This window comes from Poecilia reticulata, chromosome 12, assembly GCF_904066995.2.
Source record: "Poecilia reticulata chromosome 12, P_reticulata-male-v2, whole genome shotgun sequence".
In the NCBI taxonomy this organism is placed as follows: Eukaryota; Metazoa; Chordata; class Actinopteri; order Cyprinodontiformes; family Poeciliidae; genus Poecilia; species Poecilia reticulata.
In genome coordinates, this window is record NC_088841.1 from 23,652,795 (window position 1) to 23,679,148 (window position 26,354).

The following is a 26,354-nucleotide window of genomic DNA, read 5'->3' on the forward strand; positions in this document are numbered from 1 at the left end:
TTCTGCAGAGATTTGCACCTTATACTTAAACTCCCAATAGAATCAGTTTTAAAGTTGAAAAGACTACATTTAAATATTTGTATTTTACATAATCAGAATCCTTATTTAAAAAAGGTCTTAATCTGAAGTTTTGCAGGATTTCTGAAAAATATTGAAGGATTTTTCATTTGATCATCTTCAGTCCAGTGAAATAAATTAAATAAGGCAACAAATTAAGGACAAAAGTAGTAAATGTGAGGAAATAATTGAATTCACGGCAATGGATCTCTGAGCCATTAAAATGGCTTCTGAATCACTTTAAAACCATCCAAGAAAAGGCTTTTTGTCCCTTCCTTCTTTCCTTTCAAACCCACATACCTTAACCATTCAGTTCCAGTTGATTTGTTTTTATTTTCATGACTTATGGACATAAATAGCTATAAAAAGGCCCAATATTTTCTTTGGTTCTGAGTTCCATTTGGACCAGCTGACCATGATTACGATAAGGAAACATGCTAATGGATATTTATTGGCAGTGGTGGGCACACTAATGCTAATGTGCTAGTAGCACAGCTAACTTTGAAAACATCTAGCATACTTAGCTTCCTCTGATTTAAATTCTAAAGCACTAATTTAGTTGGCAGTTTTGTAAACTTTCAAATGAATAAAGTTTGATATCGCCATAATATTAACTTAGATTTTCAGCTTTTGCTAAACACCATGTTGGTGTAGCGCATTAGCATTAGACTCTGCTAAATTTCACGTGGGAGTAGCGCCAGTTTCTGCCAAATTCCTTGTTGGTGTAGAGCTTTAGCGTTAGCTTTTACTAAGCATCATGTTATTGTAGCACTTTAGCATTACCTTCTGCTATTCCTTGTTGGTACAGCGGTTTGGTGTTAGCTTATGCTAATTCCTTCTTGGTGTAGTGCAAGATTTTACTAAATTTCATGTTAGTGTGGCACATTAATATTAGCTTCTACTAAACATGCTGTTGTATCACTTTAGCATTAGCTTCTATTGAATTTCTTGTTGGTGTAGCAATTTAGCATTAGCTTCTTCTAAATTCCATGTTAATAAAGCGCTTTAGCATTAGCAGAAGCAATGTTTACCACCAGTGCTTTGGGATTAGCGCAACTTTTCGGCTAGTTGTGTCCACCACTGTATTTTGTGTCGTACAGAAGCAGGTATTTAGTGGGTAAGAAGCATCCCGTTGCTTGTTGATAGGCCAATCATGGTGGATTGCTCCTTTCTGTACCAGAAAAACCTGTTTCCAAAACACCCAGAACCAGAAAACTGCAAACAACCATCAGAAGAAATAAACTTTGGGCTAATTTGGGCCTGCTGCAGAGTGGTCACAGTGACGAGGCCGACAATCATGAGACTTTAATACAAGGCTGCGACAAACATTTAAAAACAGAAGCAAGCATGGCAAAAATCGGCAGTGCATTCCTCCGGTTCGGCTGGAGAGTTTCACTTCAAAACGGCGTCCTTCTGCGTTTTACCGGCACAAAAGTACCGCTTAGTTTTCACGGGTTTAGTGGTTCAACCCTCCAGTTCGGCTTGCTGCTCTGCGAATTTCATCCATCACTTGTTTTTATGACTCATCAGGTGCAAAATGCAGCGTAAAAACATAAGAATGACAGTGCAAAGACATTCAGCATCCAAAGACTCCAGGAATTAAAAAACGATAATCCAGCTTCCAGGACTGGAAATAATCCAGGTGACCAGGTGATTGTGGAGGAAAAGTTCAGGAATACTGGTGGAGGGACGAGTGTGAGGCCAGCACAGCAACACTTTAATCAGTTGGCGCAATAATGAGGTCAAGAAAACCATAATTGTCTCGTATAAAAACAAAATCTTAAAAAAAAATTCATTCAAGCATAAACAAAGCCTCTCAATCCATTAGTTCCCACTAGGCATGGGCTGGCAGAGGAACGTTAAGGTCTACCAAACGTTTAAAAAGTTAAACTTGATTTGATGGCTTGTTAGATCAGCCAGATCAGAACATCAATTATAAAAAATATTTTTTTCCCTTATTAAATACATAATTTTCAGTCCACTTTGGGGTTTCTCAGGGCTCCATTCTTGGCCCATCACTTTTGTTAAATTACTCAAACTTGTAGTGATTAACAGACATGATAGGACAAAATAAATCAGACAATTTAACCCCTTGCTGTTGAAGTTACTTTAAATTAAGAACTCAACCATTTTTGGTCTTTTTCTCCCTTTACATGTGGGGTTCCTCTGGGCTCTGTCCTCAGTCCCAGTACTTTTTGTTGTTTTTTTTACCAAAATGAGATGCAAGAGAAAAAGTTCTTGTCTGGATTCTGGTTGGTGCAAAACAAAGATGCACCAATTAATGGGTTAGAAATCAAAATAAAACATTTTAACCTCCAGCAGGTATTTGACTTCAAACTAAAAACTCCCATTGATTTCTGGTACGCGTCCATTTACATGTGGAGTTCCTCTGGGCTCTGTCCTCAGTCCAATTTCTTTCATGCTCTCATTTGGTTTGTTCCACAGTTACTACAAAGCAGTGATTATCTTCTGTACATCGTTCAAAAATATTTGATTCAAATTGCTTAATTATTCCACAAATTTGTCATAAAATTCTCTAAGAGACTAAACAAGTCAGTCATTTCATTCAGGTGTGTTGGCCCAACCAAAAAATGTATATACTCAATGTTTATGTGATTAGTTTTGAAAAATAACATGGAATGAAAACGCTTTAATTCCCCAAGGTTTTTGAATGCGACAGCTGGGAATATTTTTTCTAGTCATGATTCCATATCTGAGGCTCCGCCCACATGCCAAACCTGACCAGAAGTTTGAAACGGAAAAAAAAAAAATCAGATTATAAAAAAGTTGTTTTTGTCCCCCCATTTCAAATAATTTTTTTTAGTTTCAAAATGTATTCCTTTTTTTGTTTTAAAAAAACTAATGTTATGGCCCCAATGTAGCTCCATAGATACAGAACTTTGATCTAGACAACAGCTGAAGGTAAAACTCAAACATTTTCATTTTTAATTAGTTGTTAAATTGTGAAGGGAAGAAATTAAATTGGTCTAACAATGAAGTAGTTACAGTTTCTATGTCATCATGAGAAACTGATTATATATTATTTATTTAGTACAGGGGCCATGGGCCCTGCTGCCCCCCATCTAGAACCGCCCATGGCTGTAATAATCAATATGTGACAATTAGATCATATTCTACATCTTAGCTTTTAATTGGTTTTGCAAATACCAACCCATGCCTAGTTCCCACCAATGTTTCATTTTTATGATTTATCCTTCAAACAACCGGAATGTCAAAGTATTCGAGGTCTGACTTTTAAAAAAAATCAAGATTTTCCTCCTGGTTTCCTTCACACATGCAAACGAAAACCTCACAGAAAAGAAGTCGGAAAAAAACATTGAATCGCAACATTTATAGGTAGAAGAGTTCACATAAACACATTCTGCAGATCCATGATTTGTTTGGACCATTTGGACATACAGACATTATCATTATTGATATTATAATTGGCGAAGGTCACTTTTTTCCAGAGCATTCGATACGGAATAAAAGCTGCTACTGATCGACAGGTGTCTGCTTTACGACGGCAAATCAGGGCCGATGTAAAAAAAAAAAGAAAAAATTCCACTAAAATATTCAGATAATTTTAGATCAAGCTCAAAAGTTTAAGAAAAAATTAGGAAATTCTTTTAAAAAAGTGGAAAATGTTAAATTTTTGAAACCTAGTTTCAAGGTTTTTAAAGCAGAATTATGTAGCTTTTTTCAAGTTTTCTAGTTTTCTTCCAGAAAACTTCTGAGATTAATTTCAAAATTTAGTTGTTTTTTTTAGCAATTTTTGTCACTTTTGAAGCTCAAAAATCACCAACACTTTTTTCAAGAAGATTTCTGACATTAATCTCAAAACAGGAGTTCTTTCTAACAAGTTTTCAGCTTTAGAAACTCAGAAGATTTTATGTAAATTTGTACGATTAAACATGTCTAAATTTGTTGTAGCACATTTTCTACTTTTTGAAAGTCAGAAATATCCGAGTTTTTTTCTATTTCTAATTTCAAAGTTTAGGAACTTTTTTCTAGCAATTTTATTTCACTTTTGAAGCTTAGAAATTTCCAATGTTGTTTTTTTTTTTAGAAAATTTTTGATTAGAAAATATCCATCCTCAAAACTTGAGTTTTTTCTAACAAATTTTTATCTTTAAAAACTCAGAAATTTCCAAATGTTTGTATGTAAATTTCTAAAATCAAACTCAAAATAATTTTTTTCTAGCAAATTCCAAGTTTTTTTTTTCTAGAAAATGTAATTAATTAATCCTAAAATTTATCAGGTTTATTCTAGCAAATGTTTGACTTTTCAAGCTCAGAAATTTGCAATGTTTTTTCTAGACAGTTTCTGAAAATCTCAAAATAATCTAAATTTCGGAATTTCGTCTAGCAAATTTTCAACTTTAGAAACTTTATGAAAATTTCACCAGCAATTCTTCTACTTTTTGACAGTCAGAAATTTCCAAGATTTTCTTTCCAAAAGATTTCTGAAATTATCTGAATTTCTAATTTTTTTTCTAGCAATTTTCAGCTTTTCAAGCTAAAAAATTTCCAGTTTTTTTCTAGAAAATTTCAGATTAGGTAAATCTCAAAATTTCTGAGTTTTTGGTGTAATTTTTTCTTTCCATCTAAAACGGCCCAACATGGAACATCGTTCCTTCACCTCCTTCCAAACGAAGGGAAGTTTTTTTTTTTTTTAAACACCTCAGAAAAACATCCAGAAAGTTTAATACAGCATGAAAACCTGAAACTAACAAAAGGCCAAGAGAAACTTTACAGTGAAACAGAAGCTGAAATCAAACATGCACGTACGAAAAGAAAATAGTTGTGGCACCTTTTACCTTCATGTTTTGTTGTTTTTCTGTCTGCTATTTATAATCTGCACAGAGGCAGAGAAAGACCTAACACTGAACTCCGTCACCAACGAGCGAAAGTGTCGGACAGATCAACTGTCCTCCATCGGAGGGGGAAACACAGCCCAGCTGCTTCTTTGTTTTTGTTTGTTCCTTTTTCATTCCTATTTGTCGCTGAGACAGCAGATCTGTGGCAGGAGGTCGGCGGGTCAGAGCGCCGCCCTGAGCTGCGGTCCGAGATGCTGCCGTCCGGCCGTCAGAAGTAAAGCGCCGGTTCGCTGCTGTAGTCGGACAGGGAGGAGCTGTCTGCCGGAGTTAGCTGGACACAAAACGACGTTAAACACCGTTACATGAGGTCAAAGGTCACAGCTGGACTCAACTTCTCCTCATGTTTATTGGAGAAAACCAGAGATTTTAGGTCAGAACTCACTAGAATTTGCTCAAAATTTCACTTAGAGTAGGAAATAAATTGTGATTAATTGATCATTTAAATAATCGTCTGTTAAGTTATTAATCGCTAACTGGAATCGATTAATCGGTAACTGCAGTATACAGACTCAAAACTGAACATTTGGTGAAAAAAACAACATATTCAAAGCAGTAATTAAGCCCAAACTATACAAATATGTAAACATTTTGTTCAAATTTACTACATGAATGCTGCGGTTTTGCATTTTAAGCAATAAAATGTTTATTTTCTTATTTCAAGAAGGAACTGAATTGTTCAATTCTCATGTATTTTTAATATTATACATCAAAGGTTTAAGCAGTTAAATGAAAATGTGCAACATAAAAAAAAAAATCCAATCCAATTAATCGATTAATCGTTAATTTCTTATTTTAATAATTTGGGTCAAATCCATCCATTTTCTCACACCCTTGTCCCTCAGTGGGGTCAGGAGGGCTGCTGGTGCCCATCTCCAGCTAACGTTCCGGGTGAGAGGCGGGGTCACCCTGGACAGGTCGCCAGTCTGTCGCAGACTTGGGTCAAATATCATCATAAATCCAAAATATACATAAATATATCTTATTAAAGCTTTACCTTAATTACTGCTCTCAATATGTTGTTTTGTTTAATAAAAATTACTTTTTTGAGTCTGTTTACTCCAATTAATCGATTACTAAATTAGTGGACAGTTACTTCAATAATTGATTAATCACGATTAATTTGATGAATCAGTTCAATCCTACATCAAAATCAATGCTATACAAGCATCTAGTTTAAAGATTTTGTTGCATTTAAGGTGGAAAAATGTTTTATTAATGTCTTATTCTATTCTTTTGACAGGGTCTGTTTACATTTTAAACTTATTCACCATCATTAGTAACAAAAAAAAAAAAAAAACAATATGTGAGGCTGGAAAACGTCTCGGATCCAAACAGTTTTCCTTTGGGTGTTTCTTGGTTCTTACCATGACCTCCTCTGTGACCTGCGGCGAAGTGGCTTCTTCCTGGTAAACTTTGTCTTCTTGTTTGTTTTCCTGCCAGGTGTTGAAGTCCACAGAGTGCTTGGGAATGTAGCTGGAAAGGTCTGCAAACAATTAGGAAAACACATTATTATTTAATTTACTCAACATTTATTTCTGTAGCGCTGATATGCAAATAATAATAACGAAAAGAAATCGCTCGCTGAACTGAAACCAAATGTAGTTACAGGTTTTCTCCAGTAGGGGGCTCTGGGATCCAACTAATAAATCATCTGGTTTGATTTCAGAGGTTTTACTGCATATGTTCTTCAACATTTCTACATAAAATGCTACCTAACATCTTTATATATAACTTGATAGTTTTTAGCTCAAACTTGTTCATATTATTTCATATTCTTAACTCTGTGTGAGAAATTCCCATTTTACCAAACAACAAAAGTTTTTTTTTTTATAAGAAATTTAGTAAATAGGAGAAAAATTCCACCTTATGTAGATAAAAGTATTAAAATAATGTATTTTATTAACTGTCACCACTTCAAATAATAAAGTGTATAGAGCTGGTCCCACTGTTTCCACACACCTCACTACTGTCTCACTGTTTTCATTCGTTTACTTGCAAAAGAACTGATGAAACTTGATTTTTTTAAAGATTTTGTCAAGCAACTAAAGACTTAAATATATATTACAGGAACTGAATGTGACAGAAAAACACAAAGTATTTCAGAATTGTCCAATGGAAGGAGGAGGATGCCTGACTGTTCATGTTTTTGTACAATTGGTAATCTGAAAAGTGTGGAGTGCTTATTCTATTTTAGTTCATGTTCAGTCAGAATGGACAGAACGTGTCTGTGAGCATTTATTTTCAAATCTAGCTGCAGAAAGTAAGTCTGGACTTTGACTAGGCCTGAATTGTTCTGTTGGTTAGGTTTTATAGTTTGGTCTTAACGTCGGGTCTCACCATTTCCGTTTTCGGAGTGGACCGGCGATCCGACCAGGCTGGGTCGAGGGATGTGGAAACGTCCCACCATGCTGGGCTGCTCGTCCGCTGGCGTCCTGTCCCGCTTGTCGTCCTCGTCCTCCTCGCCGCTGTCCCACACGCTGCTCTCTGACGGATACTCGTAGGTGCTCTGGAGGCTCGACTCGTTGAACGAGATCTTCAGCTGTGGAGAAGCAGGAAAATATAAACTTTATTTCTTTATGTCCGTCATAAAACTTATCAACAAAAGTAAAAAATATTCTGTGTCAAGTGTTGACGGCTTCAGAGACACAGATCAACAACAACAGCCATAAATCAGATGTAAATAAATCATTTTCTTTCATTCATACATTTTATCTTTATTATTGTTGCATCATTACTACTTTTATTATTTGTGACTGAATCATTTTGTTTATTCTATTTTCATATTTTAGATTTTTTTTACTATTGCATTTATTTTACTACCATACTTTTTATGTGACCATTTTTATATCTTTATATATTTATTTTGAGTCTATTTTTGTAACATTTTTACCTCCATATTTTTATAGTTATTGTTTTTATTATTATTTATTCCATTATTACTTTACTTGTATATTTCTAAGCTGACAGTAGGAACCCTTTATTAGTAATTAATGACCTCCTGTTTCCCTGGAGTTTAAACATGATGCGACACAGAGGCCCATCTCTTCTCAGCCACTCTTCAAAATGGGAAAGATAAGAACCTGCTATCTAATTAAGGCATATTGACAATAACTACTAGCTGAAACTTAAACAAAGCAATAATCAACACATTTAAAGCAAATAAAACTCTGGATGTGGGAACCAAGTTAGATGATTAAGATGTAAAACAACTTTTTAAAGAAATAAACTGTAAAATAAAATACTTTTCAGTGAGAGATTATGCGTTTTGACTCTGAATGGTGTCAAAGAGTCGAAGGTGTTGATGTTATTGTTGGTTTGTTGCCGTGTGATGCAGATTAGGGCAGATTTAGATCAGGGATGGAGTTTAGAGCCCCAGTTTAACCCACTGCTCTCTGTTGCCATGGCAGCACAAGAGCAGGAAGTGAAACAGCTTAGCTCACACATGCGGCCCGTCTGCATCAATAGCACCTTTTATTTTAAACCAGTTGTGGTCATTATGGGAGTCTACAAAAGTAAAGTCTTAAATTTGTTCATTTTTTGCCTTTACCACCAACAAGCTGCTTTATGCTTCTGAAATTAGCTTCGGCGTCCATTTTTAGCCTACTTCCTGCTCATGAATCCCAATTTTTCAATTCAACAATACTTTGTTTATCCTAAAGTGAAATTAAATGATTCATAGCTCAATAACCAGGCAGCAGAGACATTAACGATTATCCTGGATGACAACACGAGTTGCTAGCATAGCAATGCTAATCCACTTCCTTTGCTTTTGTTGTTTCTCTTTGAATCTGTTTGGCTGTACTGTTAGACTATGAAGTAGGGAATAGATCTCTACATCCATGAAGCATCCTTTTCAACTCCTCTGTGGTTCAAGTATTATTCCAACTTTTCAGATGCTAACTAGATGCTAACAGTTGTAAAAACACACTTTGCCACGGTTAGTGTCATAAAGTAGAAAAAAGTAAGACCAAACGTCCTTCCAGGTGTACGGTATTCAGAACCAGAGCGAATAATAGAGAATCACATCCGGGTTGAGTATTTTTAGTAATATTCCACTTGATTTACATAAATAAATAGTAATTAAATTTAAAAAGCAGCTTCATTTTAGCTTCAGTCCATAAAACAAGGTCAGTAACGGCAATTTAAGTTAATATTGAGCTACTTTTTAGCCTTTTCCTGTTCCGCTGCTAACAGTCGCGGTTAGCCTTCTCAGGGCTAGCATTCCGTTACCATAGCTACCGTAACAAGAACATTCCCAAAATAAAATTACTCGGTTGGACCTTAACCAACCGAGTAAGTACCAACTTTACATTTAGCTATCGTTGAGATTTTAAATAGGTGAGAAGCGGCAGCTAAAGTCTTAAACAAAATCCTTAATATCGCTTTAAAAGTCTGCGTGCTTCGACGCCATTTTAAAAAAATGGATGGCCAACTCAAGACTTTCCCAGAGACAACAGACGGCGTGTTTAACCCACTGAGATCTCTGTCTGGTGGAGCCGTTGTTCAGGCCGGATTACACGGCTCGTCTCGCCTGAATCAGCGGCCGAGAGCCGCCAAACAGACGCTTCTTACGGCGCCAGCCTGGAGACAAGCGGGCCCGGACACGGAGCTCCCGCAACGAAGCCACCTGGCCCGCTGAAGCGACGCCAGCCTGCGGATACCGAGGCAGCCAGCGCCGGTGGAAAGGGACCGACCCGACCGGTGGTTCTGCAGCGTCAGCAGATGATAAAGACTGAGTAATCATGCAGCAATAAGGAAGTGACAGCCTGTAAAGTCATAAAGTGAAAAGACTCAAAGTATCAAGTTCTTCTTTGGAAAAGAAAAAAAGTTGTAGATTTCCGCCAAACAAAAGTCAGAAATTTTGAGATTCGCCTCAGAAATTTTACAGGAAAAATTGTGGAAATTTCAGAGTTTCAAAAGTTGAGAATTTGCTTTACAAAAAAACTCCAAGAATAAAAAAATAAAAACTTTTTATTCATTTACAGTTCAAAATGTAATTTATTGTTCCATTATCTGAAAGTGGATCCATCCATCCGTATCATAAAGTTGTTTGCAGTCATTTTGTTTCCTTCCTCGTGTTTACTGTCCATCACCGACTCTGGCCTCTAAAATCAGAACGGTCCGGTCAAAGCTCGACAGGAAATTGCAGATAGAAAATCAGAAAATATTTTATAACGACTATAAAATAAAAGCAGGGCAACTGGATGTTGCTGAAGCCAAACTCCAGTTTATCCCCCGTGTTTCTGAGCCTGAATGTCTCTTTAAGTGAGAGTTAAGAGTTTTTCTGCTTCATAATCACAACCACAAAAAAAACTACAAAATTACACCAAGATCCATTTTTAACCAGTGAAGAGCGCAGTTCCTCTTTAGCGGGCGGTTATAGCTCAAGTTGACTCAAAAAGCCCCTCATAGTTTATAAAAAGCCACTTTCAACATGTTCTGACCGCTTGTAGGCGTCACAAACGTGAAACGCTTTTATTTCTTCCTCTGCTGTTGCCATGGAGATCAAACCTTTGCTCTGCGGTGTCCACAGATACGTTTCCTGTTCTAAAAACACAAGGGAATTAGCTCAGGTGTTAAGATTATCGGGCCAGAAAGCTGACCAATCAGAGGAGCCGCTCCACATATTTATAATCCCGTAAAGCCTGTGCAGGCGTGCCAGGGTGCAAAGGTCATTCAGGAGAAGATGAGGCCTCATCACCTGCAGCCTGACCTACATTTGATACCGAAGGAGCTAAATGTTCAAAGTAGCTTCATTTCTCATGATTAACATGGCTAATAACTTTGTTATTCTTCACATCCTGGGAGTAATTGTAAGGTGGAAGAAAAATGCTGAGTGGAATCACATAAAAATCTGAAAAGTGTGGCGTGCATTTGTACTTTACTAGGACACTCCTTAAAATAAAATCCAGTGCAAAACTAAACTGAACTTTCTGTCCTACATTAACAAGAGTTAGCAATCATCTGCGTAATTGTTAACTAAACGAGTAATCGATGATTTGGGTATATATGGATGATGTCACATGTGCAAAATCTCGCCCCTGTCTCCCACTGGAGGGCAAAAAGTTTCAAAGACTAGCATTGGTTTTAGCTGTTAAGTTGTCAATATAAACGCTAAGTCTTAAATGTACGCCTGATATAAGAAAGAAAAAGAGATGCAGTGCTTTGCTGCTATGATAACTAGATAACAAGGTCAGGAAAAAGTTTAGATTAAGAAAAAATAGCAAGGGAGAGGGAAGTAGGTCAGCTATGCTAGCTTGACTATGACAACCATAACATGTAGATGTGCTGTGGAATTCAGTATCTCGGTTCAGTTAACATTTTTTTAAAAAGCTGACCTGAACACCAACTCTGACATCATCAGTAGAACAGGTGTTTATATTAGCTAATAAACCACCGCAGTGTTAGCTTAGCTAGTAGCAGGGGTAGCTAATCCACCACAGCGATCACTTATTAATAATCGCAAAATAAAAATCAAGCCTGAAAACATAAAACTGTAACGGACTGAATGTTCTGTACTTTGTGTGGGAAATGTTGGTGTTGAATCCTGAAACATAAAATGGGTTGTTGTCAGTTTCTATGGCAATAAGTTTGTGCGTAGCGTAGCTGACAAAAAGAGAGAAAAAAGTGGTTTTGAGTTGTTCTTTAATGGTTTTTCTGCCATAATCTGGAAGTTAACACAGAAAGTTTCCTTTGCGGTGGCGCACTGCTCTACATGAGAAACACCAACATCTCCAGGTTTTATTTAGCCAACAGGGTCGTTGTACAGCAGCAGCGCAGCGACGGATAGCAGGTAAAATAATCGTCCTTTTGCCCTCCAGTGTTGAGAACATGACCAAAACCTCTGGATGTAAACAATAACATCCAACAGCTCCAGATGTCATCATGTGTAATCGGTCAATGAAATTGATGTGAGAGCATTTACATGTTTATCTAGTTATTATAGACTTTTTCCATCCAATTAGACTATTCTGCTACGTTGTGTTGGTCTATCAATTAAAATGACAATAAAATCCACAGATATTTATATTCAATGTGCTCAAAGTGACAAAAGTCACAAATTATTCAAAATCCCCATTGAACAAACTTTGTAAAATGTGTCAGCTTCCAGGATATTGACTCATTTCAGCCACTAAAAGTCTTGAGGAAACAAAGACTTTCTCTGCTAGAGCGGCATTGTTTCTCCGTCTCTGGCTGCCAAAGCCGAGGCCCCATCAATAAATCAGGCTGGGCTCGCTTCCTCTTTCACAGTCTTTCACTTTTCTTTTGCTCTGCCCTCGCTGCTCTGCGTCCAAGTCAGTGCGCCAAAACAAAGACGGGATTTTTAACTCTTTATGAGGTCCGCTGCTGACATGGACCAGATACTTGTTTTGATGCTGAAAGCTGCTGCCACCAAAGCAGGAGTGGTTTGTCCTCTTTCCTGAGGGCGAATGAAGCAGAGGAAAAAAAAAAAAGGTCCACCAGCAGATTTGGGAACGCCGTCATTCTGGTTCACCACACGGCGCAGAAACAGGAAGCCGCGGTATCAGGGACGGCCTTCGTTTTATATTTACCAGAAAACCCACAACGCTCTGCAGGGTGAAGCTTTAATGCACAACTTTAGGCTGAACTACTGCAAAGATTTGGTTGAGAACAACAATCTGACACACAGAAATACTGACAATAGCCCCAGTTACTCCTCCAGACCTGTAGGTGGTGCTAAACAAAAAGCCTAAAGACGAAGTTAGCGGTAAAGAAATAAATCTAAAAATAAATTTACAATTATGCACTAAAATTAAAAAAAATGTGGGGATCTGTTGATTTTGCATTCATTTCCATAATTGAAAGAATTTTTATCGTTTTAAAAAAGGCAGAATTTTGGGGGAAAATAAATCAAAACGGAGAGATTAACGTCAGAAATCAGAAAAATGTCAGAATTCTGCGAAAAAAGTCAATATGTGGAAAAAGTTCAAAATTCAGTGAAGAAAAAGTCTGAATTCTAAGATAAAGTTAGATTCTTGAGGAAAAAGTCCGAATTCTGCAAAAAAACGTAAAAATTCTGTGAAAAAAAAAAGACTCCTTTTTCGCAGAATCTTTTTTTTCCAGTGGCACTAATCCTCTTCCATATCTACTGTACTTTTGTATGGCTGCACCAATAAATAGGCTCACAATTTCTTAATTATAAGAGATTGGTGATCGATAGACATTTACATGAAAACATTTTCTCATCTACCTCTGGAATATATTTAGCAGCAGCTCAGACAAAAAAAAACAACAACAAAAAAAAAACGGCATCAGACATTTTGGAGAAACTGCAGTCGGTTCACCTCTAGTTTTCTTAATATCTCTCCATCTTTATCAGCGTTTGCATTTCATGGGATCTTTTTCACACTAGAACTTGACGTCATCTAAAAATCTTCAGCTTCCTCTAATTTTCCCCAGGTGAAATGGAAAAGCGCAGACAGAGGAGGACAGAAAGACGGAGGGAAAAGCTGCGGAGGAGATTATGTCTCCATCAGTGTCCTGGTGAGCGGCTGCCAGGAATTTCTTTCCAGGCCAAGCGGCATGCCGTGTCCCCGTTTGGTGGAGCGAGCTTCCTGCGCAGAGCTCCGACTGCGCCTGGAGTTTGACAACCTCACTGAAGCTGCGCCACAGTCAAACCGCCGCGGCGCGTTGAAGGCGCTGCCGCTGCAGAGTCCTCAGAGTTAAACCGAGTCTCTGGATCCGTTTCCACCAGCAGAGCGTCCAGGATGAGCAGGTGCCTGATTAGAGCTAATCTCCAGCAGGCAGATAATATTAGCTCACGATGATCAGGCTGCAGAGCGTCAGCTGCATCACAGCCTCAAGGAAAACCTGCATGCTGCAGCGGCGCAGCGTCAACCTGAGCAACAGGCAACGCGCTCGAACGTGTGCTTGTTTTTTCTAGAACATTTCTGAAATTAATCTCAAAATGTCTTTTTTTTCCCCTCACATTTTAAACTTTGGGAGCTCAGAAATTGCCACATTCTTTCTAGAAATCAAAACATTTCTGAATTTTTTTTTCTTGCAAATTCTTTATTTTTGAGCTCAAAATCCATCATAAACTCAAACCACACACACAGTTTTTAGTTTGTTTTGTTTATAAAACCACTGAGGTGACTGGACGTCTCCATCCTGCTGAAAGAACGGCTCAAACAAACAGCTCAAACTTCTGACCACCAAACGGACTCAATGTTCCAGTTCAGTGTAAATGTTCCTGTTTCATGTGATTTTAAATCTCAGATAGATTCGTTTCTATCAAACCAACGTAGGCGGACGCTGCTGGAAAGCGTGTTTACTCTGTCGGTGTGACTCACGGAGATAATAGTTTGCCCTTTAGCCTCCTGTGAGTGAGCATCTGCGTGGCTCCAGCGTAGGATTGTCCCTGATAAGAGCCAGAATAAAAAGGAAGGTGGATTTCTGAGAGCGTTCCCGCAGGTGAACCAGGTGTGTAAGGCGACACCGGCAGGGTGGAGATCCAAACCAATCAGACGGTCCACTCCCAACACACACAGCCACCATTCAATGTTGGTGTGTTTAATGGCAGACTGACAAAGTTGGAGGTTTAGGCGTGTCTGGAAAAGCCACAATGGAGACAAAAGGAAGGTCAGAATGACGGGATGAACGGTGGGAAAATCATTCTGAGGAGAGAAACCGACTGGATGTCAGTCCTGATGGGAAACAGTGGAGAGCAATCAGGAAGAGCTTAAAGTCCAACTGGTGACGGTTTTATCTGCAACACCAGCAAGTCACAGGCAGCAGAGAAATACAACTGGTTATAGTTTGTTTATTGATCATTTTAATTCATTTCAGACCATTTAGTAATATAACAAAGGTTTCCTATGTGTTTATTACAATATGATGTTAATAAATCAGTCATTAAATATGGATGGATGGATGAACAGATGGATTTTCTTTTTTATGCAATTGTATACTGCATACTATAATTTTAAGTGGTTAAATAAAAAAATCTGCAGAACATACCAAATGTGATTCATTTTTAAAATTAGTATTAATCTTAATCGATAGAATACTCGATTACTAAAATAACTGTTAGCTGTCGCTTTGTTTTGGGACAGTAAATAATATTTCTAAGCTTTCTACTCCATTATAAACGCTTTTCGTTCTAAAATGATAAATTACAGAAACCTGCAGCCGCCGCACTGACGTCAAAACGCGTCTAGTAAAGAGAAAGAAAGAAAGAAAGAAAGAAAGAAAGAAAGAAAGAAAGAAAGAAAGAAAGAAAGAAAGAAAGAAAGAAAGAAAGAAAGAAAGAAAGAAAGAAAGAAAGTCCTTCTTATCCTGGAATCCTAATGACGGGATAGAATGGCCGCCGCTGGCGTTGCCATGGTGACAGGCGCCATGGATATGAGACGGAGGGAAACGATAGAGAGGAAGAGGAGAGAGCTGAAACAGATGAGCAGAGGTTTGGACAAACGATCCCGAACCGCCGAAGACAAAAACCCGACGAAGACAGAGCTCTACGGTTTTTGACGTGCTGCTGACGTCACGCCGGGAGCGTGGGACAGCGACACGCGCGCCCGGCGTTTCATGTGGACTCTGCTTCTGCCAGATTATTTGAATGACATTTGCATCCGAGGTACAAAACGCACCACATCAAACCCGCAGCGGAGAAACAGCTGAGTTTGTATTATTTTAAAATCCTTCAAGATACCAGCAAAGGAACAATCCGGGGTTAGATGGGTTGAAAGAAACAGAAGCAGAAGAGGTCTCACTCTGATTCTTTAAAAAATAAAATAAAACCCGCCCCGTCTGCTGGCGTCCGCTTCAGCTACTTACTCCTAAACACACACACTCTGAATTAAACATGACGATGATAGTGGGGCTTTACTGGCTGAATCCTAATTAACACCGACTCTGCTGGCTGCAGCCCGAGGGCCGTGTGGGAAAACTAGCATTCACACACACACATTTACATGTTTCGGTGTGAGCCACAGAGTGTGTGTCATAGTTAAAGAGAGCGACACGAACGTCTCTCTTATTTGGAAACCAAATCTACCTCACAACCTGAGAAAAATAGAAACAGAAGCAGCACTTCTCAGATGTGAGAGTCATTTATTGTAAACATAACGAAGCTCATTTATGACGGCGAATATGGTAGATAGAAAAAATATATTTCCTAGAAAGAACTCAAGAAATGTTGGGATTAAAGCTGAAGTACAAAACTTTTCCATATTTGTTGAAACTGTCACACAATGACGACAGTATAATATGAGACACATAATCTGTGAAAGGACCCATCTCCTCCCTGAGCTACTATTGCTATCTGAAGAAATAGCAATATGGTCACTGCTCCAACCAAAAACAACCAATCAGAGCCAAGAGGAGGGTCTTAGCGCTGTCAGTCACCTCATGTACCAGCTGCTAAATGTGCTACCAGCAGTGAAACATCTTACCTACAAGAAAAACATTCATCAGCCGTCATTGACAGCCAAGCTAACTAGCCTTAGCATTCACAAAATGCTATGCTAGATGCAGCATAGCCATGGTGGGAACGATGAGCTAACACCCACCTTCTGGCTCTGATTGGTTGTTCCTGGTTAGCACTGGGAGAAGGCAGAAGAGGTGCATTTTTTACAGATTCTCTCTCTCTCATACCATTCTGTCACAACGCAGCAGTTTCAACAAATATCTGAAAATATTATAAAAGTTACAAACTGCAGCTTTATCTCAGAAAACTCGGAAATGTCCGAGTTCAAAACGGTGAAAATTTGAGCAGAAAAAACTACATTTTTAGATTAGTCTCAGAAAACAACTTGGGAATTTTTGAGTTTTAAAGTGAACATTTTCGACTTTTGAAACTCAGAAACTGTCGAAAAATGTAAAAATATTTGACTTTATTCACTCATAAAATGTTAAAATAAAATTTTTACCTACAAAACTTCTGAGCTTAATCTCAAAATTTTCAAGTTCCCCCCGATCTTTTAGTTGGAAACTCAAATATTGTATTTTTTACCGATCCGTGAACGCACCATACTAGTCACACTAACAACAAAACTCGAGACAAAAATCAAAGTTTTCATCGCTTGAAATCAAGTGAAAAGGAAAAAACAGAAATGTAAGAATCCATTTTCATTTTTTCTTTTTTTTGTGTCGTTTCCTTCAGTGGCTCTTGGTGCAGCGCCACCACAGGTGAGGAGGGGAACTGGTTGTTCAAAGTGTGAATGGCAGCAGCTGAAAATGTAACCAATGTTGCAATTCGACTCCAGTCTACCAAACTATCTAAAACATTACTATTTGCACACCAGAGGAGAGAATATATTTGGCATAAACCAGTTGTGAAGCGTCATGGTTTGGAGAAGAATCCACCATGAATTCAACCGTTTATCAGACAGTGTTGGATCCTGAACTGATAAACTGGAAACCTTGCAGTCTTAGAAGGTTAAACTATAACTCAAATACACCAATAAAGCCGTTATCTCAACAAACTTTACGGAAGGTGGGATGATCGCTAAGGGATTTAAATAGCAGTCCACCAGATCAATAATGACGACACACGTCTTCATAATCCGTTTATGCGACTCCGGTTCTGACTCTGAAAGGACAAGGAGGCGCGGTGGCAGGTTTCAGGAAGCGTAAGGGAGGAGAGAGCAGAGATGGGGAATGTCTGCCGGGCGGTAAATAATTAAACACAATGGACTTTCTCACCTGTAGCCCAGACGCACAATGTAAATGTAGGAGCGTGCCCTTTCATTGGCCTTCCTGTGTTACAGCGAGCTCTTAACCATTCCGGGTATATTTAACCCTCCAGGATGGATGAAAAGCAAAGTAAAAATCCATAAACTGCATCTAAAATTCAGGAAAATGCAAGTATGACAGATAAAACAGGAAGAGGAATGGTCTGAATGCCTTCTGGCCTGCTTTTCTACCAACCCTTCACAGATTGGGTGGCAGCTGAAGCACATCTCCACTCAAAGCTGTGCTTTAGTGTGAGGTTTCAAAAACAAACCGCATCACGGTCCTCCAGGAACCGGACCGAGGTGGTGGGAAGTCTGGATTCCTCCATTCCCTGGAGAACAACTTCGACCAAAGCAAACCTGAAACCACATTTCCAAGGATCCCAAAGTGTCTTGTGGTTGGTCACTCCTTGACGGCTGGCGTTTTCAGTCCAACTCAAACAGCCTCCTTGTACCGAGAGCATGTGGATGGGATGGCTTTTCTGCTTACCAAAATAATCCTTACTTCACATCTAAAGCCAGAAATCATTGAGAAACTCAGTACAACTTGGTCAAAACAACTTTCTACTGCCAGATGGTAACTAATGACTCCTTAAGCCATTTCAATGTGTAGTAAAAGACAATTGGCCTGTTGAACAATCAACAATAAAGCCAATTTGCTTTACAAAAGGTTTGAGAAACTGGACAGTGTTGAAGTCAAACCACTCAATCAAAGGTCGGGTTTATATTGGAGCCAGCAGAGAAGAGAAACCAGGACAGGCGATGAATCGTTTATCAATTCATCAAATACTCGGTGTTTTAAACTTCAGTTTTTGAAAAATCTGGATTTTCCTTCACCAATGACTCATTGGGTTTCCATAGTTCAGCCATGTCTTCACACCCAAAGCCGCCATCTTGTTTTACAGCTTCTATTCAGGTCAACTCTGTGGTGGAGTATTAGGCCAAGCTAAGACTTTGTTTAGTTACAAGAATAAAATCATGATATTAGTAGAATGAGGTAGTAAGTTTATGTGAACAGCATGAAAAATGAGAAATGTTAAAAATATATACCTTGGTATAATACTTAACTATTAGAAAAACCTACTTTTAGTACATCAGCATCAAATTATTATCAGTAGCAGGAATTTGAGGCCATCATATAAACTACTGCATCTGTTTTGAAGGAAGAACCACAGAAACTTAAATCATTAAAACAACTTTTCTTTTATAATTTTAAGACCATTTTCTGGTAAAATTACATATTTTCTGTGTTCTTTTAATTAAACTCAAAGCTTGGCTCTAATACTCCATTATATAATCAACAGAAGAGAAGATTGTAGTAAAAAACCCATTTCTTGTTTTTTTATTTTAGAACAGAAAGCTAGTAAAATGTAATAATTGATAAAAATTGGATCTCGTATAAAAAACATGGATTTTAGGGAAGCGAGACAAAAATTAATGTTCTGCAGAACAATTGCAGCTCAACAATGGACATTATCAGCAGTAACCATAATTATCTATCAAAAATAACGAGATTATGTCAAACAAATTGACATATTTGCTCCAAATCTTGGTTTAATACGACTGTACTGGGTATTTTTGCACCATCAGAACATCATGACTAGAACAAAGTGATCTGCAGTAAGAGCAGCTTCCCATAAACTCACATTTATATGTAGCCCTGTTGTTCGGCGTGTTTACATATCCAAATGCTGCTTTTTGTGTTATGAGGTTGTACAGCTGTGAGTCAAATCAAAGAACAACGGCTTAGTTTTCCAAGCGGTTCAGAGACTCTAATCCCAGCCTCTGCATCCAAATGTGGATGTAAACAAACCGCAGAGTTTGGAAGTTTTGGTCGGAGGCTTCAGGACGAGTTTCGGATCCGTGTGAAGAAGAGCGGCTGCATTTGTTTAACGCCTGAGTCACGTTCAGGCGAATGGGGAAAATAGGTCAAGTTGAAGATGTGGAAAAAGTCAAAATAAATGATTTTTTTTTATTAATCCAACCCTGAAAAAAACAACTTTAAGATTATTCATAAAGTTTAAAGATATTTAAAAAAAACTGAAAATCTGAGTTACAATTAAAGAAATCCCAACAACTTAACACGTAAAATAAATGTAACTGGAATTTTTTGTATTTTTTTATTGAGGTATAAAATTGGCACTCTTCAAAATGGGAAAAACAAGAGAATGTGAAAATAAGATAGATAGTGATGCACCAATCTAACAATTTAGGCCAATACCGATATTTATGTTGGCATTATGGCTGATATTTACTGCATATTAAAATTATCTGATTTAGTTATATACCAAATTTGATTTCTGATTTATTTTTTCTTAACTTTTACATTTTTTTATTTACAAAAATAAACAAACATTTTTTAAAATGGTTTTAATTCAACACTAAAAAAATATGTTGAATTACACTGGATTTTAATTCAATGCTAAGATAACAAGCTGTGTTAATGTCGCCTAGTCAAAGCCCAAATCAATTTGAAAAGACTTATAAACAAATGTTGGCACCAGCAGCTCTCCATCCAATCTGACTGAGTTTGACATATTTTACAAAGAAGAATGGGGAAAAAACTAACACCACCAGGGCTGAAATGATTAATCAAGTTAATTATGATTAATCAGATTAATCAATTATTTAAATAATTATCAACTGATTTAGGAATAAATTAGTTGTTAACCGAGGATACACTCAAAAAGGCCATTTAATTGATTATTGAAATAATAATCAACTAATTCAGTAATTGATTAATCATTAGCTGAAGCATACAGACTCTTAAAAAGCCACTTGGTGAAAAAAATAACATATTCAGAGCACTAATTAAGCCAAAACTGTCCAAAAATTTTCACATTTTGTATTTAAGATACAAAAAACACCTTCATCTGTAAACGTTTTAGCCAAAACTCCTAAAGTGGTATAGCGTTAGCTTCATTTGGTTCAAATTCACTAAAGGAATGATACAGTTTTGGATTTTTGAGATATAAAATGTTGTTCTTATTTAAAAGAAAAGCTTTATTTCATTGTTTATTTGCATATTTTAATGCATTACTAATGTTGTCTAAAAAGGCTTATGTGGTCAAATAAAAAAAATCTGTAGAATGTCTAATTTTTTTATATAGTCGATTAATCGATTAATCGTTAACTGAAGTACAGACTCAAAACATTTTATATGGTTAAAAAAAAGAATGTAATTATTTGTTCATTTGCACTTTTCAATGTATTTCTAAAATAATGTAAAAATACTTAAATGGTTAAATGAAAAATCTGTAGAAAGACATCTTTAAATTTGATTAATCGATGCCACACTTATCAGATTTTTAATTGCAAACACCCTAAAAGTGAAACAAATTGGCCATAACTCCAAAAACAGTAATCTAAATGAATCAACAGAGCAAAACTCTGGAAAGAGTGAAAACAATCTGGTTCCATCTTCCTTCTCCCGTTATAACCAGCAGTTAGAGGGAAGAGAAACTTCAAAAACAAACTCTGCCGCCTCCACGACTCTCTGCAGCCACATCTATCACTTCCAAGAGGCTCTGCCGTCTTCCATTAAACCCGCAGGAAATCCAGCCACTCTGCTCAGCGGAAGTCAATCCCACTCTGTTTAACCCAAAAACTCAGAGCGATTTTATGCAAATGGAGGAGTGACGTGGAACGAGAAGCTGCTCTTGACCTACATTCAGAAGCTCCAATAGAGGCTTTTCCTCCAAACGGTCCAATGGAAACACCAGGAATCAGGCTGGGAGGAAGGAGAGGAGTCAAGTTTCTGATGGGAATGGGGCTTAAGCCAAGCTCCTCGTTTAAAAAACTTTTATATGTTCAGGGGGAAAAAAATCCTCAATACCGGGCCAGAACTCTGAGGTGCGGCCGCTCTGGTTTTACACAGAAAGGGAAAAACCTCAGAAATGATCCGGGCCGGGCCCAAACCTCCAGGCTGCTCCGAAACGAGCAAAAACGTGACCAGGATGAGCAGAAAGATGATGAAGCTGCTGCTGCTGAAGCATCTTCAGCTTCAGCAGCAGCGATGAAACAGCAAAGAAACCAGACAGAAGGTCCCAGTGTGAGAGGCTGAAACAGATTCACAGGCTGATGGCTGCAGAGGAGAAACATTTTATAAAATAAAATAAATATTTAACTGAAAAAACCTGTTTGTTCAATGCGCTGATTAAAAAATACATTAAAACAGTCAAAAATAATATCTAAAAAAAGATTTTTTATTTAAAAAACAAAGTTTGGTTGATATTGTGATTTAAAACATTAAACATAATACAAAAATTATTGAAATTAAGAAAGAAAGGTTTAGTTGATCTCAGTGGAAAATAGAGAAATAAAAATAATTTTTAAAATTTAATATTAAAAAAAAATATGTTGATGTGTTGATTAAAAAAAATATGAAAAACATTTCATGTAAAAGTTTGGTTGATTTGTTCACAAAAAATAAAAATGAAAAGCATAACAAATAAGTTCTGTTCATGTCTTGACTTAAAAATGAAAGAATTTCATAAAATGTATATTAAAATGTTATTCTTGATTAATTTTAGAAAGTATCCTGCTGATTTGTTGACTTAACTATAAATAAAAAATAAATAATTTAGAAAATATATTAAATAAATTTTAGTAAAAAAATTTTGTTGATCTGTTGATTAAAAATTAATGAAAATTAAATAAGTAAATAAAAATACTAAATATAAATAAAATATAAAACAACATATTTTTAGTTCAACTTTTTGTGTATCTGTTGACTAAAAAAAGTAAAATCTAAAAATATTTTTAAAAAGGTTTCGTTAATTGAAGGTATTCACATCTTTTGGACTTTAACAACTTTAACACCTAATACAACCAAAAACTGAAATGAATTTAAAACGTTTATAGAAACATGGTGGCGGCAGCATCATGCTGTGGTTTCTGAGCAGCTACAGGAAGATGAGGTTAAAGGGAAAACAGATGGAGGAAAACCCAGGAGGATCCTCCGTCCAGCAGCGTTTATGTGACTTTAAACTCCTCACAGCTTAAGTTTGAAATGTGAAAACATTCTGCGCCTCAACAGGAGAGAAGGAGGTTTATGATGCGACCGCAGCGTCAAATAAAAGCACAAACAGGAAACAAAGCCTCGCATGCAGCTCTCAATCTGACATCAGCCCTGCAGCGGCTCGCAAAATTAATTAGCAACACTCCCTGATATTTAATTAATCCCAAAAGCATGTGAGTCAGAAACGATTAGCCTGGAGCAGGAAGGAATCGGAGCTGAGATTTTTAAAGAAAAACCTAAATATGCTTCATGATTTAATTTAAAAATATGTAAAAATGCCTCAGGAGTAAACAGGCTGCTCTTTAGGAAGCAGGAAACGTAGATGAGATTGGTCAGTCAATGGAGCCACGTGAAACAGTAACACACACACACACACACACACACACAAAAGAAACAAAAACAATAAAACAAAAGAGTAGAAAAGCACAGCGAGTTGCTCAAAACGGCTGTGTAAACACACACTGCTAATCCACTCAGGCATAAAGAGCCGCAGCAAACCCAGAGATTGGACACAAGAGATTTAGATCAACACACACACACACACACACACTGCACAGCTTGGCTGGACAGACAGGTGCAACACGCCTGTGTGACGTCACACTTCCTAGTTTAGATCAGAGGAAGGTCCAGACTCAGGGAATAGAAATACTTTTTCATTCTGCAAAAAGTTTTTTAAAAATCTACTGATTTCCTGTGTTTTCTTCAAGGTCTGATCTGTACGGAAGACCATTAGTGCCACTGAGGAAAAGGAAAAAGAATTCTGACTTTAATATCTGTGAGATTGAAGTCAGGATTAATGTTTTTTTCCATAGTTTGGACTTTTTTCTCATAATTCTGAAAATATAAGTCAGAATTCTTTACATTTCTGAAAAAGTCGGAATTCTGAGGAAAAAAAGTCTAAATTCTTTATTTGCTTTGAAAAAGTAAGAATTCTGAAAGAGCAAGTCAAGACGCTCAGAAAAAAGTTGTATTCCCCCACAAAGTCCTGAAATATGGTCAGAAGAAAAATAATATGTATATATTTTTAAAAGGTTATACTTGACTAGTCGACAATTTGCGAGAGAAAAAAAGCAGCAGAACATTTTTGATTTTTTTGGGAAGATTATCAAAATTCCAAAATTTTTTGATTTAGCTCAAAAATTCCTATGCTTTTGTCATTGTTTTATCCTCCAAATTTCTGAGATTAATCTAAAAATTTCTGAGATTTTAAGCAGAAATGTACTCCTCTTTTTCTATCCAAAACAGCTCTAATGTAAATGTTGATGGTGTTTCTGTTTTGGTAATATTTGGCTTCCCTACATCAGAAAACCAGCAGAGTTCCTCTCACCTTCTTGCCCACCGAGCCGGTCTTGGACAGGCAGGACTTGGCCAGACTCAGGTACCCTCCGATGACCTGGATCTCCTCCACAGCAGGGTAGCGTTTCTTCAGCAGGCTGCCCAGCTGGGCGTACTGGGGCTGCGGGGGCGTGGACCCCGGCGGGGCCTCAGCCGGAGCCTCCTGCTGGGGCTCCGTTGGGCTCTTCTGGGGGTCCGCCGATCGCTTAGGCACCACCGTGAAGGTGTTGCCCTTTTTCCTCTGCACCATGGGGCTGGGGACCGGGACGCGCTGCGGGGGCTCCACCTCTATGTCGTCAATGTTTGTGACCGGCAGTTTGTCCACGGGGGGTTGCTTCGGAGCTGGAGAGACTGGTGAGGCCGGTGAGGTCACGACCGGTGGAGAGGACGGAGAAGAGGGTACTTCCGGTTCCTTCTTCTTCTGCACTTTCTCCTCTTTCTTCTTCATTGGGGAGTGGGGGGGTGTTGGCACTCCTGGCAAGGGCGAGGACTTGGTCGGACTTGGTGGTCCGGGGCTGATGGCCGCAGTCGAGGCTTGTAAGTTTCGCTTGGGGACCACAGTGAAGGAGTTCTTGGACTGCAGACGGAGGTTTGCGAGGGCCCGAGCCTGGATGTCCCCGTCTGGGATCTGGTCGATGTCCGGCTTCGGGGAGGGACGAATCTCAAACTCAGACGACGCATGTAAGACCTTGGAAGAGACGGGCAGTGAGGAGGACTCGGCACGGGCCCGGCGGGTCTCCGGAGAACATGGCACCTTGGGGTTGGGGGACACTTCCGAGGCCTCCCAGTCGCGCTCCCTGGTGGGCTTGCTTTGCCCTCTGTCTGGCTCGTCTTTGGGGACGACGCCCCCTTCAAACCTCTGCCGGAAGGACGACACAGGCTGGGGTGAGCCCGGGTGGTGATCCGGCTGTGGCTTTGCTTTGGAAGTCCAAGGAGTCTGGAAGACGGGTGATGTTGGCTGGCTGCTGACGCTCGGACTTGGCCTGGGCTTTGGCACCAGATCTGGCTGTGGCTTGGCCCAATGTCTTGGCCTGGCACTGGCACTACAATCCAGGTCCAGAAGGTTCTCCGTGCTGTGCGACTTCTTCTGAAGCTTCCCGTAGTTACAGTCGAACTTCTGGAGGATCCGGCTGACCCTGCCTTGGCCCTCCCCGGTGTCTCGGGGGCCATCGGGGTCAGGGCGGCCCAGGGTGCTGAGGTTCTCCTCACTCCGGCTTAGCGTGGTGTCGTAGATGACCACCTCCTTGGCTCTGATCTCCGTCACGGCGCTGCCTCTCCGGTCCAGAAGGTCGTTCAGTGAGCTGTAGGTGTCCACCCCGTTGTGCTGCCAGCTTTTACTCTCTCCGGCCTCCGGGAAGTAGCCCGGATCCGACTCTATGATGATGATGTTCTCGGCCCGGATGGTCCGGATCCCGGGGACGCTCCCGTACAGCTCCAGGATGTGCTGGACCGGGCGGGCGGCGTTCTCCTGGTCCTGCCGCTTCCGGCGCTCCTTCTCCAGCTTGATGAACGGGTTCTCCTCCAGCGGACCCAGACTCTCCTGGAGCACCAGGCTCTCCCTCGGTGCCGTCCTCTCCGCGGCCGCCGCTCGGGGCTCTTTGTTGTTGGCGAAATGTTGGCTGGCCGTGGTGATGGTGTAGTTCCGCCCGGACACGCCGCTCGCCCCCCCGTCTCTCCTCGCGCTACCACCGCCGTTACCGTTCACATTCCCCGTTACATCCCCGTTTACGTGATGCGACCCCGCGGCGCCGCCGGGGCTCGTCTCCGGGGCCGAGCTCCCCGCGGAAACGCCGCCCTTTGCCTTCCGTCTCTCCAGGATTTCTCGCTTCCAGGCCGGCATCCTCGGACTCTCTTGGCCGGAGTCTTGGCGGAGGACGTGGATGTCTCCCCCGCCGGACATTGTGCGCGTTTGGTGGTGAAGAAAACGGGGGAACTCCGAGGCGGACTCGCCGCGGTCCGATGCGGCGCTATGAAAGCTGTTATCCGGCTGTGACCGTACCTGCAGCACCGACCAGCGGACACACAAACATCCCCTCCTCCGCCGCTTTTCTCGCTCTCTGCCTGCTTACTGTTTAGCTCCCTTTCTCCTCACATCCCTTGAAAGAGACCACGCCTCCTGCAGACGCTGATTGGTCGACTCTAGTTAACGACACGCCCACTTTCTGACTATAACCACGCCTCTTTCCATTGTTACCGACGCAAGGAAGAACTGTCAATCAAAACAGTAGGCATTAAATTCTATATATATTTTAAATAAATTCACTTATCGAGCTAACAGTAAACAAACTATTTTTTTTTACAATCAATTTTATGTGGAAACCATATAAAACAATTTCATAAATATTTATTCTAGACATTTTTTTCATT

At 39.2% G+C, this 26,354-nt stretch overlaps 1 protein-coding gene and 1 long non-coding RNA gene across 2 annotated transcripts; one reads left to right on the top strand and one right to left on the bottom strand.

Annotated features, from left to right (window-relative positions):
- Nucleotides 1-1,347: 1,347 nt before the first annotated feature.
- On the bottom strand, nt 1,348-26,062 carry tprn (taperin). The gene is made up of 4 exons (XM_008424607.3): nt 23,980-26,062; nt 7,275-7,476; nt 6,302-6,420; nt 1,348-5,208 (listed from the first exon to the last, which is right to left on the bottom strand). The coding sequence occupies exons 1-4, from the start codon at nt 25,885-25,887 to the stop codon at nt 5,146-5,148; spliced, it is 2,292 nt and encodes a 763-aa protein (XP_008422829.2). The 5' UTR covers nt 25,888-26,062; the 3' UTR covers nt 1,348-5,145.
- Nucleotides 5,208-7,639, top strand: LOC145554093 (uncharacterized). Its single transcript, XR_014090132.1, has 2 exons — nt 5,208-5,307; nt 6,178-7,639. It is a non-coding gene; the product is annotated as an uncharacterized LOC145554093 (long non-coding RNA).
- Nucleotides 26,063-26,354: the final 292 nt, after the last annotated feature.